Here is a 14,184-nt window from a genome sequence, read left to right on the forward strand (position 1 = left end):
ACAAAGCCAGTAATACTGGTTTTATTTATGAGGCCCCAAACTAGTGCCTGATTAGGCAAAGGTCCAACTCAGTTACCTGAGGGAGCCAGGCAGATAATAGAAATACATAACTCAGCCTAATATACATGATGTAACAAGGAGTGAAAAAAGCCTTGGCCCAACAACACTATAAAGCCAACCACATAGAGCTGCAGGTAAGAACAGGTATCAGGCAACCAGTTTCTGTCCCTGGACTATGTCATCAATTCCTAGGAACCTTAAAAAACCAAAATGCAAAATCCTAACAAATCAAAACACTTGAATAAAACTTCCTCACCTCTCAGTAGCCTTACCTTCAACAACATACACCTTAGTCAAAGGAAAGTCAATACTCTTTGCCATTACTTCAATTTCTTGTTTAAGCTTTCCCTCAGGCAGAGGTGTAAATTTGTCAAATAAAGGGGCAATATAATCAGCATAGATCGTGACAAGCACCTGAAAAATAAATTCAGAACCTATGAATTTGTCCTCAAAAACTGCAATTTATATAGACTATATTGAGACAACTATGTGATCCAGCCTTGAGAACATGGGCCTTATTTGCTCTGGTATTCCCAGCCCCAAATAGTACCAGATAGTAAATGCTCAATATTTGTTTGTTAAATTAAATCAAAGTGAGTAGTCTCAGTGCAGTAATAACCAAAAAGTCAAATGGTCCACTCAAAATTATCTTGGGAATTTCTGACACTTCACATGCCCATAATAACTTGGAATCCTGCCTTTCAGAGTAATCCTGAGAGACCTACAGTCTTTGCTAGAAAATAATTACTAGAGTTTGACTATGTGATGTTATTTGGGTGGTCTGCTAAAATTGACTATCTGCAGTGCATAACTATTCTGTGGTTGAAATGGCACTTCCTTAAGCATTTCTGCAGCATTTCCTCTGTTCTCTTTCCCCTTACTTCATCTGCCACACACAGATGTGTGTAAATCCAACTAGTACCTATTTTCAGAGCTTGATCCCACCAATGGAAAGTGAAGCAGTGAGCATCATGGCAATTCAGACTAAAGTAAACTTTATCATCAGAGGAGCTGAAGAGGTAATAGATGCTACTTTCTGGGGCTTGTGAACAGGTTGTTTTCATTGTGTTGTAGTGCATGTGTTGTGAAGTGGTTTAGAATACAGTAGAAAGAAGAAGCAAAGACGTGAGGAACGAAGAGGGTGGTGGTGGTGAGGGGACAAAGGAGGGAGGGGGGTAGGAAAAAGGGGAGAAAAACAGAAGACAGAAGAAGGGGTAAAGAAGGGAGAAAGGAGGAGGGGAAGGAGGGCAGAAAAAAAAAATCAGGTAAGGTTATGCTTTCTTTTTCTTGTCCCTCTTAAATCTAGTCTCTCTTCAAAACATCCATGATATTTTTTTAGGCACTGGAGCTCAGTAGAGTCACTAATCAATCAAACTTAGTCATCCATTCTGGTGACAACTCACAAATGCACAGCCCAAAACTACCTGACAACTGGATCATTAACAAAGAGTTTCTAGAATCTGAGTCAGCATAAGAAGAAAATCTATGGTCAGAGTCAGCTCTCCTGTTTCTGTACCCAAATACAGAAACCAAGAGGGAAATTTATAAGCCCACTTATTTATATTGCATTTGCTTCTTAAGAACTGTCCACATGTTAATGAAGATTAAATCAGTTATCTTGCCAAGGAAATTTTATAAAAGAAAATGAAAAAAAGATTCTACTCACCAGAGAAACAACTAATGTGAACAGCCAGGCATATATAAAAAAATAATCACCCCCAATTTTAATAATGTAAAGTAGAAGTGAAGACACAGGCAATAAAATGCACTGAGTCACAATAAATTTCTTGACTGCATCTTTCATGAAGAATCCCAAAGTCTGAAAAAAAAGATCATCACAAGAAACTGAGAAATTGCTTTTAAAATAACTAATACATGAATACAAAGGATACACTATTAAAGCAATTTAAAAAAAATTAAAATTAAAATTAAAAATTTTTTAAAAAAAGCAATTTTAGGTTAAAAGGCAGTGGGTCTATATTATATGATAGCCTAAGACAATTAGTAAATGTCTGGCATTTTACAGTTCAAAATATACCATTTAAATGTTAGCAGAAAAACACTAGACTTTAGTACTAGAAGAATTTACGGCAAGACTTTAAGCTATGATCCTTATTGTATCTGCAGTTCCTTTTCCCTCAATTAATTCATGCTCTAAAATAGCAAATTATGGAGGCGCCTGGATGGCTCAGTCAGTTAAGTCTCTGATTCTTGATTTCAGCTCAGGTCATCATCTCAAGATCGTGGATACAGCCTCCAGTCAGGCTCTGCATTCAGTGACGGTCTGCTTAAGATTCTCTCCCTCTTCCTCTGCCCCTTCCCCCTGCTCTCTCAAATAAATAAATAAATAAATCTTAAAAAAATAGTAAATTATGTTTCAATTATTACCAGCAGAGGGGAAAAAAAGAACAAAAGTCTTTATATTTAAAAGAGAACATGTGTATTCTCTAGTTTACCTGTTGATTGAAACCATGTTTTTCTTCTATCACGAAAGTATTATAAAGACTCCATGGCAAACCAGTCAATGCACTGAAAAGTGTAGCTAACAAGAGAAACACCAAGGACTGAGTGATCTAAACACAAGAAGAAAAAAATAGCAGTTTTTATAGTGTAATATTAATTCATTTTTCAAATGAATGATTAGTAAACAAATGAACAAGCAGGCGTTGGGTACATACTACATCTCCAGCAATGTGCTTGATTCTATGGGTAAAACAACATCATCTCTACCTTCAGAGTTTACTTGCAAGGAGGCGGCAATAAAACAATCTCTCTTTTATTACACAGGCACTATGTGAAAGTTATCTGAAGCCATATAGACAAAAAAGAACTAAAAAATGAGGGACAATCATGTATGCTCCAGAATTCAAACAAGGCTTAAAAGGCTGAGACTCGGGATGCCACTCTGAAGAAAGAGGTAAATTAATGGGACAAGAGAGACAAAGAAAGAAGGAATTCCTTGCAATTTGTGAAAGCATGGAGTACCCTGTAAAAGGAAGAGTAAAAGATGAGAGGCCTTGGGACAAGGCAGAGATATTGATCCCAGAGCATCAAAAAAGCTAGGCTAGGACAGGTGGGGTGGAGTGTGCTAAAGTTTTCACAAGAAGCCAAACACCAACGGAGAAAATTACTCTCAAGAACTACTTTAAGTGGGACAATGCCTGGGTGGCTCAACAGTTTAGCGCCTGCCTTCAACTCAGGGCATGATCCTGGAGTCCCAGGACTTGAGTCCCACATAGGGCTCCCTGCATGGAGCCTGCTTCTCTCTCTGCCTCTGTCTCTGCCTCTCTCTGTGTCTCTCAGGAATAAATAAATAAAATCTTTTTTTAAAAAAAAGAACTACTTTAAGTGCCTTCACTATAGATTGTTGGGAAATCAAAAGCCAAGAACTGCTTCATCTCTCTTCCAAATTTTCCCTAGGACAGTGGAGGAAAAGGGCACCTGAGTGCGGAGGGAGGTGGGGGACAGAGAAAGAGTGATGCGGCAAACAGAATCTCTGCTCTCTCCTCACCCTCTTACCACATGGTATAAAATGTAATGCTTTTAAGGTAAGTGTGAATATGCCACACATCACCAAAACACATTTGATTTGGTAACAAGATTCAGTCAATATAAGTTTCTAAACACAGAAAGAAGGGAAGAAGGGAGAGTGAAGGAGAAAGGAAGATTTGTCTGGCTATAACATGCAGGGTGGTTTATTTTGGCACTGTTCCCAAACAGGAAATGGGAAAAAAATTAAAAACAGATTCTAGGACCTTCCTCAAAACTAATGAATCAGAATCCCATCTTCCAAAAATGCAATTGTACTGTACTGATTGTGTGAATACTTGCTTTTCTCACTAAACATCTTATAAAAATCCTTCCATATCTATATCTATTTTTTCATCATTAAAGACTCTAGAATATTCCATTGTATAGCTAGACACAGCAGCTCCATGGAGATTCTAGAAGATATACTCTCTGTCCATGTTTGAAGTATCTGCTACGTGCATATGGCACAAGACTATCTGTTTAGTGAGTTTAGCAAAATTCATGCTTCCCCTTTCACTGCAAGGGGTTGTCCCTGAGAAATAGTTGCCTAATCAGAGACTACCATTTCCTAGTTCCTTTACACCTGAGATTAAATGACCAGTGTGCCAACAAAATGTGAATCCAAAGGACACTTCATCAGAGACAAAGGAGTTAAGAAGAGGGTGTACTTTCTCCACCTTCTCATTCCCTTTGGCTGTTGGATGCAGAGAACTCTGGGGCACTTGGGGGATGGCAGAGCCAATTAGATGAAAAGAGACCAGGTCCCTGGCTTCCTACATAGAAGAATGTCACCTGCTGACCAAAAATCCTCAACTAGGCTATTATGTAATTGAGAAATGAACTATTGTGATAAGCCATTGGAATTCTGGAGTTTGCTACAATAACTAGCATTATCGTAACAGAGCATACGTGGACAAGGACTGTACAGAGAAGCCTAAAGACAGAGTCAAAAAATTAACTTTCATATAAAGCTGGCCACGCCAAAAGACTCTCGATGAATAACATACCTCATATTCTGTTCCAAAGCCAGCATAGCCACAGAACCGTCCAGAAAGTCTCCAGAGATAAGGAATTCCTCCAAAAAGAAGAATAAGCTATAAAACAAGACATATTTTGGTTACATTTGAACAGACTAGAAACTATCAGGTGAGAGCATTTTATAAAGAAAAAAAGGGGATCCCTGGGTGGCGCAGCGGTTTGGCGCCTGCCTTTGGCCCAGGGCGCGATCCTGGAGACCCGGGATCGAATCCCACATCGGGCTCCCGGTGCATGGAGCCTGCTTCTCCCTCTGCCTGTGTCTCTGCGCCTCTCTCTCTCTCTGTGACTATCATAAATAAATAAAAATTAAAAAAAAAAAAAAAAAAAAAGGACAAAATAATTATCTCTAAAGAAAAAAAGAGGGGCACCTGGGTGGCTCAGTGGGTTAACCGTCTGCCTTCAGCTCAGGTTATGATCTCAAGAATCCTGGGATCAAGCCCCACATCAGACTTCCTGCTCAGCAGGCAGTCTGCTGCTTCCTCTGCCCCTCACCCCACTCCTGCTCTTTCTCTCTCTCTCCCTCTCAAATACATAAATAAATCTTTTTTAAAAAAGATAGAAAAGAGACCTATCTTATTTAAGGTAAACTATGCATTTAGATGAATACAAACCAACTGAGATACTAAGTTTAGACCAGTAAAGATTTTTACCTATCCATTTCATTCAGATAAACTAATATGGTATGTAAATTATCTCTCTATAGAGCTGTAAGAGGAAAAAAAATGCCAAAGACCACAACAAGGGTTTTATGAATCAAGAGCTTAAAGCTGGGGGATCCCTGGGTGGCTCAGCGGTTAAGCGTCTGCCTTCAGCCCAGGGCCTGATCCTGGAGACCTGGGATCGAGTCCCACGTCGGGCTCCCTGCATGGAGCCTGCTTCTCCCTCTGCCTGTGTCTCTGCCTCTCTCTCTCTGTCTCTCATGAATAAATAAATAAAATATATTTAAAAAAAAAAAAAGAACTTAAAGAGAAAAGGTAACCAATTTGTCCAGAATCCCACACCTGATGAGTGACATAAATGGGATTTGAACCAGGCTATGTGGCTTCCTAAGTGGCTTTCCTTGAAAAGTTTCCCCCTTCAATCAGAACAAAGTATTAGTATCTGCTTAAGTGGAGAGTCAGGTCCACTTTCCAAGCTAAGGGACAGAACGGGATATCTGTGCTTTCCCCAGGTAAGGAATCCTTAGGTAGGAGTCAGAGTTTCGTAGGAGGCACCCTTCTCGGCACTACCCTTTGTCTTGGGCAGATAAAGTGAATAAAGATATTCACCAAATCACCATGACATTTGAATGGGTGAACTGGTCTTAAAATCTAAAAAGAATATGTGCTTACAAAACACATCTTCCCACAACAGATATTAAGTTTATGGAACTTGGGACGCCTGGGGGGCCAGTGGTTGAGCACTTGCCTTTGGCCCAGGGCGTGATCCTGGAGTCCTGGATGGAGTTCCACATCAGGCTCCTTGCACGGAGCCTGCTTCTCCCTCTGCCTGTGTGTCTGCCTCTCTCTCTCTCTCTCAAGTGAATAAATAAAATCTTAAAAAAAAAAAAAGTTTATGGAACTCAAGAGGAATCAATTTATTTTTCTTTTTTCTTTTCTGTGGAGGCTCAAGAACACAACAATCCATCACACTCCTTGGTTAGAAGCACAGTATTTTCATTGGTTCACATACAGTTCCTTGGGGTTGTGAGGAGTTTTGGCACTATATTTCATGGGTAGACTTCCAATCTACTTTCCATTTTTATGTATCTATCCATAAATTCTGTAGTGATTTACATATGCTTTTTAAGACTATATATAAATGATAGTATCATATTGTACTTATTATTCTACAAGTTGGCTTTTTATACTCTACATATTTTTAGATCCATCCATGGTGATTTGATGGTGATTTGTAACTTTATTTGGTATTATCATCAGCTTTTTGCCTACAGTGTTTTAAGATTTTATTTAAATATTCATGATAGACACACAGAGAGAGAAGCAGAAACACAGGCAGAGGGGAAAAATGGGTTCCCCACAGGGGTCCCACAGCATAGTCCCGATAAGGACTTGATCCTAGGACTCCAGGAATAAATAAATAAATAAAAAGAAAAAAAGAGAAATGTTTCAGATAAATTAACCAAAGCCAAATATGATCCATAATAAAGCTACTTTTCCTGGCTTCGTTGAAAAACATCAGGTTTCAATACTAATCTTTAATGTCTCAGTAACTAAACCAGGCTTTGACTAGTAAAAATATAATTAAAAAATCAACATTGAAAAGAATAATTACTAGAAATCATTAAGTATCCCAAAACAAAAGCAATTTTGTTTTTCTTTTTTTTAAGATTTTATTCATTAATTCATAACAGACACAGAGAGCGCGAGGCAGAGACACAGGCAGAGGGAGAAGCAGGCTCCATGAAGGCAATGTGGGACTTGATCCTGAGACCCCAGGATCACACCCTGAGCCGAAGGTAGACGCTCAACCTCTGAGCCACGCAGGTGTCCTGCAATTTTGTTTTTCAGACTGTTTACTAATTTTTCTAAAATACCAAGATTTAATTTTTCTTAACTCTCTGCTACTTTTCCATCATCCTGAGGCAATGGGAAATATTATTTGGTTCCAACCACACTAGTCCATAATTGCCAAGGAAAATTTTGTGAGGGATCCCTGGGTGGCGCAGCGGTTTGGCGCCTGCCTTTGGCCCAGGGCGCGATCCTGGAGACCCGGGATCGAATCCCACGTCGGGCTCCCGGTGCATGGAGCCTGCTTCTCCCTCTGCCTATGTCTCTGCCCCTCTCTCTCTCTCTCTCTCTCTCTCTGTGACTATCATAAATAAATAAAAATTTAAAAAAAAATAAATATTTAAAAAAAAATTTTTGTGACTAGCTAGACATCACTTAAAGCTACGAACAGTTAGTTTCTTTAACTGATAAAATAGTTGTGGTAGCTAATCTCATCTATTTTCAATTTAGAAATATTTCTCAAAAAAAAAAAATAGAAATCTTTCTCTTGGTGGTACCAGGAGATCTAAGAGAGTTCTGGAGGAAAAATGATGATAATCATGATCATGATGATAAAAATAATAACAGCCAACACTTATAGAGCACTTACAATGATCAAGCACTATTCTAATCATCTTACATATATTAACTCATTTAATCCTCTCAACAACACTATGAATGAGGAAATATTATTACCACACAATTTTAACAGATGAGAAAACTGAGGCATGGAATCAGTGACATGTTCGAGGTCCCATAGCTGGTATGATAGAGCTGAGACTCAAACTCAAGCCACCTCAGTTCAGAGTCTGCTCTTAACCTCTGTACCATGCAGTTTCAATTGTTCATGGAGGTGGAAAACCAAGAACTGGTTTTGGGGAAAGGAAAAAAATCTTCATTTATAAAGCACAGATACACATACATATAGTACAGACACAGATATACAATCTATCTGTGGTACTAAAATTTCATGGAAGGGTGATTAAGGAAAAAATGTCTAGGGGTACCCGGTTGGCTCAGTTGGTGGAGCATGCAACTCTTAATCTCAGGGTCGTGAGTTCAAGCCCCATGTTGGGCACAGAGCCCACTTAAAAAAAATGTCTAAAAATATACAGGGCCGGTGGCCAGAGGGGATCATGAAAAAAAGACTAAGAAACACTGCTCTACACTATACAGCCTTTCTTCTTTTAGCATGGGGGTTAGCCTGGGTCTGTTTTACTAGGTAAAAATGATCTGCCACTTGTTTCATTCAATTAATATGAATCATGTGCTTATTTTTATACCAGGCACTAGGTACCAAAAGACTACAAAACCTTAAAGTATCCTTTCTTTAAGGAACTCTAAGTCTGTCAACTAAACAGGAAAATTCAATACAATGTGATAAGTACTCTGATAGGAATAATGATAAGATGCTACCCTGTCCAGTCCTGAGGGACAGGGAAAGTTTCAAACTGATTCTTAGAAAACATGACGTCTCAGCTGGAACCTAATGGGAGGAGTTGGGATTAATCAGCTTCTAGCGAGAGTGGACTTGAAGAGGTGGGCGCCCCTGGCAGATACCAGCGTATGAAAAGACCCAAAGTCACAGGAAATCAAGCTGGGTATGAGGTGGACAAAAAGAAGGGGAAAGAATTTGGGGAAAGGGAAAAAAAGATGAAGCTGAAGTAAGTAATGGCTAGGTTAAAAAGGACCTCAAAAAGCCCAAGAAATATGGGCTTCACCCTGAAGGAAACAGTGAGCCAATCATAGCTTTTATATAGGAGAATAACATGATCCGAATTGTCCTTCAGGATTCCTTTGACTGCAATGTGGAAGACAGGGTTAAGCTAGAGGCAGGAAGGGGCACCTGGGTGGCTCAGTCAGTTAAGTGTCTGCTTTTGGCTCAGGTCCTGACACTGAGGTCCTGGGATTGAGCCCGCATCAGGCTCCCTGCTTGGTGGGAAGTCTGCTTCTAAAATCTTTTTTTTAAAAGATTTATTTATTTGAGAGAGAGAGAGAGAGAGCGCGCGCGCGCGCATGATCAGGGGGAGGAACAGAAAAAGGGAGAGAGAGAGAAGCAGGCTCCCTGCTGGGCAGGGAGCCCTATGCAGGGCTCAATCTGAGGACCATGAGATCATGACCCCACTGAAAGGCAGATGCTTAAGTGATTAGGCCATCCAGGGGCCCCTCAAATAAATACACCTTAAAAAAAAGAAGCAAGAAGGAGGGACTGCTATAATAATAACTTAACAATATAAGGTTGTTTTTCACACCTGACCTATGACAGTAATTGCACAGTTTTCAACTTACTAACAATTATATTTCAGCCTCTTTTGCTCTACATCCATTACTATTGACAAAAAAGGTTAAGAAAGCATTCTGGGATTTGTAGATAAGGTACCTTCTTTTGTGTAACAAAAATACAAGATGAAAACAAATATTACAAAGTATTAAACTTTTTTTAATCTTTTTTTTTAAATTTTTATTTACTTATGATAGTCACAGAGAGAGAGAGAGAGAGAGAGAGAGAGAGAGAGACTGGCAGAGGGAGAAGCAGGCTCCATGCACCGGCAGCCCAACGTGGGATTCGATCCCGGGTCTCCAGGATCACGCCCTGGGCCAAAGGCAGGCGCTAAACCGCTGCGCCACCCAGGGATCCCACAAAGTATTAAACAATTTGATGGATTGTGTCTCTAAGAAGTAAATTACTCACAGTGCCTTCAATCTCTGAATAGAGTCCTGACCAGAAGCTGAAAGTACTTTTATCCAGCTGATACAGTCGGGACTTCTCAAAGGTTTCTGAATCCATGATCTGTCCTAACTCCGGTGGCACACGAGTTGTTGTTTTATAGATCCGTCTCTGAAATATTTTGAAGAAAACACTCTGAGACAGTCAAACCAACTAATTTTTTTTATTACAGTAGTTATGTTCAGATATTGAGTGGTTTATAGCATTTATTGTCACTTAAGCCTACTGAATTTGCTTTATAGATACACAAATATTGCATTTGATCAAGTGCATTGACCACTAAAACAATTGATTCAGCAAAATAAAAGCAGAACAAGAGAAGACGAAGCTGGCTGACTAGGTAAAATTAAAATCAGGGTTGTCATCATACTTCAGTCTGCATATGTAAACCAAAACTGTACATCACAAAGGGCACCACTCACTCCAAATAAAACATACGTCCTGTAAGATTTAGAAAACAAATTCATGGAAAGGAGAAGAAAGCAAATATGCTAGCTGTAAGTATTGTGGCTCATTATTAAACCTGGTCCTAGAAACCAAATTACAGGAAATTTGAGGACTGACAAATAGAAACCGATCAGGTCTTCAAGAAAGACAAACTTTATTATTACCCCAAATTCTAAATGGTAATTTCACCCCATGGAACCTAATACAGGGCACAGAAACTAATATAATGGACGGCATCTCCTATAATGGTTTTATGACACATGGCTTCTCTATATATTGTTGGGCACCTTACCAAATCCTCAACAAAAGGCATTACATTAAACCATCACTGAGTAAAGGAGACATTATTGAAAAGTAGTTACTGTAATGGGGTTTATCATTAAAGACAGATAGGTGGAAAAAAAAAAAAGATAGGTGTTCAATACCCCATCCCCCATTTAGACAGTATATACCTGTTTCTTTTACGCAAAGGATCTTCTCTACTGAACTAATGAAGCTAGCCAAAGAGATCTGTCAAAGAACCTAGTGCTCTGCACCTGGGCTAGGGGCACCTGGCTGGCTCAGTTGGGAGGGCATGCGACTTTTGATCGTGGGGTCCTGAGTTCCAGCCCCATGTTAGACATAGAGATTACTTAAAAAAAAAAAAAAAAAAAAAAAAGACAAGATGACTCAAATGATTATTTAAAAATAAGTAAATAAAGACTCTGGACTAAAAGAAGAGATCCAGGGCAGCCCCAGTGGCTCAGCAGTTTAGCACCGTCTTTGGTCCAGGGATGTGATCCTGGAGACCCGGGATCGAGTCCCACGATGGGCTCCCCGCGTGAAGCCTACTTTTCCCCCTGCCTGTGTCTCTGCCCCCCCCTTTTTGTATTTCTCATGAATAAATAAAATCTGAAAAAAATAAAATAAAAGAGATCGAGATGCCACTCTGACACTGATGAAGTACTAAAAATTTCCATTTAAAGATTCACGCAGGATGTAATCTGAGAAGAAATTTGCAGAGGAAAATGGCTGTAATGCTCAAGAAAAAGAGTTCCAGCAGTTAAAAAGAGAATGGTTCTCATAAATAACCATCATGGTTGACACAATTCAACGACAACATACAAGAGTGTAGGTAAAGCGAATCAGCAGTGAGAGACAGACAAAACTTAAAATCTCTCATTTAAAAGTTCAGCTCTCGGGAGGGCCGGGTGGCTCTGTGGCTGAACACCTGCCTTCGGCCCAGGGCGTGACCCCAGGGTCCCGGGATCGAGTCCCACCATCGGGCTCCCTGCACGGAGCCTGCCTCTCCCTCTGCCTGTATCTCTGCCTCTCTCTCTCTCTGTCTCATGACTAAATAAATAAAATCTTATAAAAAAGAAAAAAGGTCAGCTCTCTAATCCAGGGGGCTGTTCATTATGATCACCTCCAGAAAAAACTGTTAGTCACGTTCACTTCCTACTTTCTACAATTGTAATCGTCTAAACAACAATATAAAGACTTTTTAAGAAAAAAAAATGAGGCTATTGCTCTTTGGGCAAAATATCATACTGTATACGGTTTAAAAAAAAAAAAAAAAAGTCCAGGAAGGGCTGTGAAGTCTTTATTTTCAGAAAATGGTTTCCTAAGCCCGTGGTGGAGCGTGATGACACAAAGGTCATGAGGAAGTTGGGATTCTAAAAATTGTGCTTCTGGAGGCACACGGGCCGCGGCCACAGACGGGAGGTAGGTCCGGGCCCGAGGATCCCGGGGGCGCTGCGGGCCAGGCCGGGCGCGTCCGACCCAGCGGCGGCCCTGCCTTCCCCTTCACCGGGCCCCAAGCGGCCGGGGTCCCAGGCTCGCGGCGCCGAGGAGCTCCCAGCTGCCCCACACGCCCTCCGGGACGCGGCCGGGTCACGAGGCCTCGCGGGGGGAGCCCCCGGGGGCGCGGCGGGACCGGGGCTGACCAGGTGTCGGGCCCAGGTGGGCCCCGCCTAGGCTCACCTGCCGCTGGGCCAGGAAGGTCTCCCAAAGGTACACGGTCCAGGAGAAGAGCAGCACGGCCCCGAAGATACGCTTCTCCGCCGGCATCTCCCACACCGCGTCCAGCGACGCCCACATCCCCGCGGCCGCCCGGTTCCGCCGGCTCCCGCGGCGCGCAGCCGTGCCTCCGCGACACGCGTCGCCTCACGCCGTGCCCGCAGTGCCACCGCGATATCCGTCCCTTCCGAGCGCCCCCACACCGGCCCCCGCCTCCATCCCACCCCCTCCGCGCAGCCCGCAGTGTTACACCAACAGTCTTCCCCATGGCGACGCCCCCGGGGCCGCCTCCTTGCTGCCGGAAAAGGACAATCGCGCCTTCCCCACTTCCGGCCCGAGGCGCGCGGGCCGCTTCCGCCGAGTTCCGGCTTCCGGCGGCGCCCGCTCGGCTCTCGCTGGGCTGCGCGGCGCCCGCGGTCCTTCCGCTTCCCGCTGGGCGCGCCGGGCTCCCGCCGAGGGTTCTAGCCTCGGTCCCGGCTGCCGCAGCGCGGCGGAGCCCCGAGGGCTTCCTCCCTCCGTCGGGGTGCGACGGGGGCCCAGGCTGCGCCGCCGCCGCTGCCCGCGGGGTGAGGGGCTCGGCTCCTGGGAACTGCCCGGGGCCCCGAGGGCGGGCCCGGGGAGAGGGCGCGGCGCGTGCCCGTGCGGGTGCTCTGAGCGCAGGCCTGCCGGAGTCTCCTGCGGCTCTGCCCTGCCCCCAGAGCCTGGGGTCGAGCCCAGCTCGGGCTCTCCGCCCTGCGGGGAGCCTGCTTCTCCCCCTGCCTGTGCACTCTGCCAAATAAATCCATAAAATCTTAAAAAAAAAAAAAAAAAGGCTTTGCCTCTTCCACCCCGTGTGAAGGCAGATGGGAGATTTTTGCCCCAGAGTCTGCTCTAGAGCAAAGCAAGGAAAGCATAGATTAAGAACACCTGGCTCAGCGGTTGAGCGTCTGCCTTCCGCCCAGGGTGTGACCCCGGGGTCACAGGATCGAGCCCCACGTCGGGCTCCCTGCTTGGAGCCTGCTTCTCCCTCTGCCTCTGTGTGTGCGTGTGTCTCATGAATAAATAAGAAAAATCTTTATAAATAAATAAATACATTGATACATATATACATACAAACACCTGGGCAGCCCAGGTGGCTCAGCGGTTGAGCATCTGCCTTAGGCCCAGGGCATGATCCTGGAGACCCAGGATCGAGTCCCCCACTGGGCTCCCCGCAGGGAGCCTGCTTCTCTCTCTGCCTGTGTCTCTGCCTCTGTGTCTCTCATGAATAATTAAATAAAATCTTTAAAAAAAGTAAAAACACCTGAGCTGAAAGGGCCTTCCTTTCTCCAAGGACAAACTCCTGTCAAAGCTCAGTGCCCTGTATATCTTGGAATGGAGAAGTGAAATGGAGTCACCTTGGAATGGCTGTTAAGGCGTTCATTTGACTTGAAAAGGGAAATTTCTTTTCTCACCACAGAAAAGTCTAATTTGGTTAATTGGTTTGTCGAGAGACTGGCTTTGCTAATTTGCATAATTATTATTTACAATAAATTGAGCTAAATATGCAGCTGCAACTAAAATATATTTAAATTACAGTAATATTGTAATGCTAAAGATGTGTTGAAATTAATGTCTCCAAGTCCCCAACTCTTCCTAAATGCCTCTAAGAGAAAGTAATCAGTATAATTTTAAAAATCACTTGAGAAAGTGAAGGACTCAAATGACAGGATAACAAATTCTTTTGCTAGACAGATTGTTTCAGTTTTGTTTTTTGTTTTTTTTGCCTTCAGTAGAATTAGTAATAGACCTAATTGAAATGTCAGCTGAGGAAGGAGCACTATTTGACTTTTGGCATATCACTCAGAAGGAAACCAAAAAATTGATTGACATTTCTAAACAAAATTACCAGCATACCCATCTATCTATGTGAGT

General features: G+C 42.6%; 1 protein-coding gene across 2 annotated transcripts in view; it reads right to left on the reverse strand.

Annotated features, from left to right (window-relative positions):
• ZMPSTE24 (zinc metallopeptidase STE24) overlaps positions 1 to 12,549 on the reverse strand; it is a 38,736-nt gene extending 26,187 nt beyond the window's left edge. For both annotated transcript variants that reach the window (XM_072771740.1, XM_072771741.1), the window contains exons 1-6: positions 12,256 to 12,549; positions 9,811 to 9,957; positions 4,599 to 4,685; positions 2,517 to 2,633; positions 1,727 to 1,879; positions 333 to 474 (exon numbers count right to left, since the gene is read on the reverse strand). In XM_072771740.1, the coding sequence (XP_072627841.1) occupies positions 333 to 474; positions 1,727 to 1,879; positions 2,517 to 2,633; positions 4,599 to 4,685; positions 9,811 to 9,957; positions 12,256 to 12,372 (763 nt within the window). In that variant the 5' untranslated portion in view covers positions 12,373 to 12,549. The remainder of the gene's footprint in view (positions 1 to 332; positions 475 to 1,726; positions 1,880 to 2,516; positions 2,634 to 4,598; positions 4,686 to 9,810; positions 9,958 to 12,255) is intronic.
• Between the last annotated feature and the right edge of the window lie 1,635 nt (positions 12,550 to 14,184).

The sequence above is a fragment of the Canis lupus genome, chromosome 13 (assembly GCF_048164855.1).
Source record: "Canis lupus baileyi chromosome 13, mCanLup2.hap1, whole genome shotgun sequence".
NCBI lineage: Eukaryota > Metazoa > Chordata > Mammalia > Carnivora > Canidae > Canis > Canis lupus.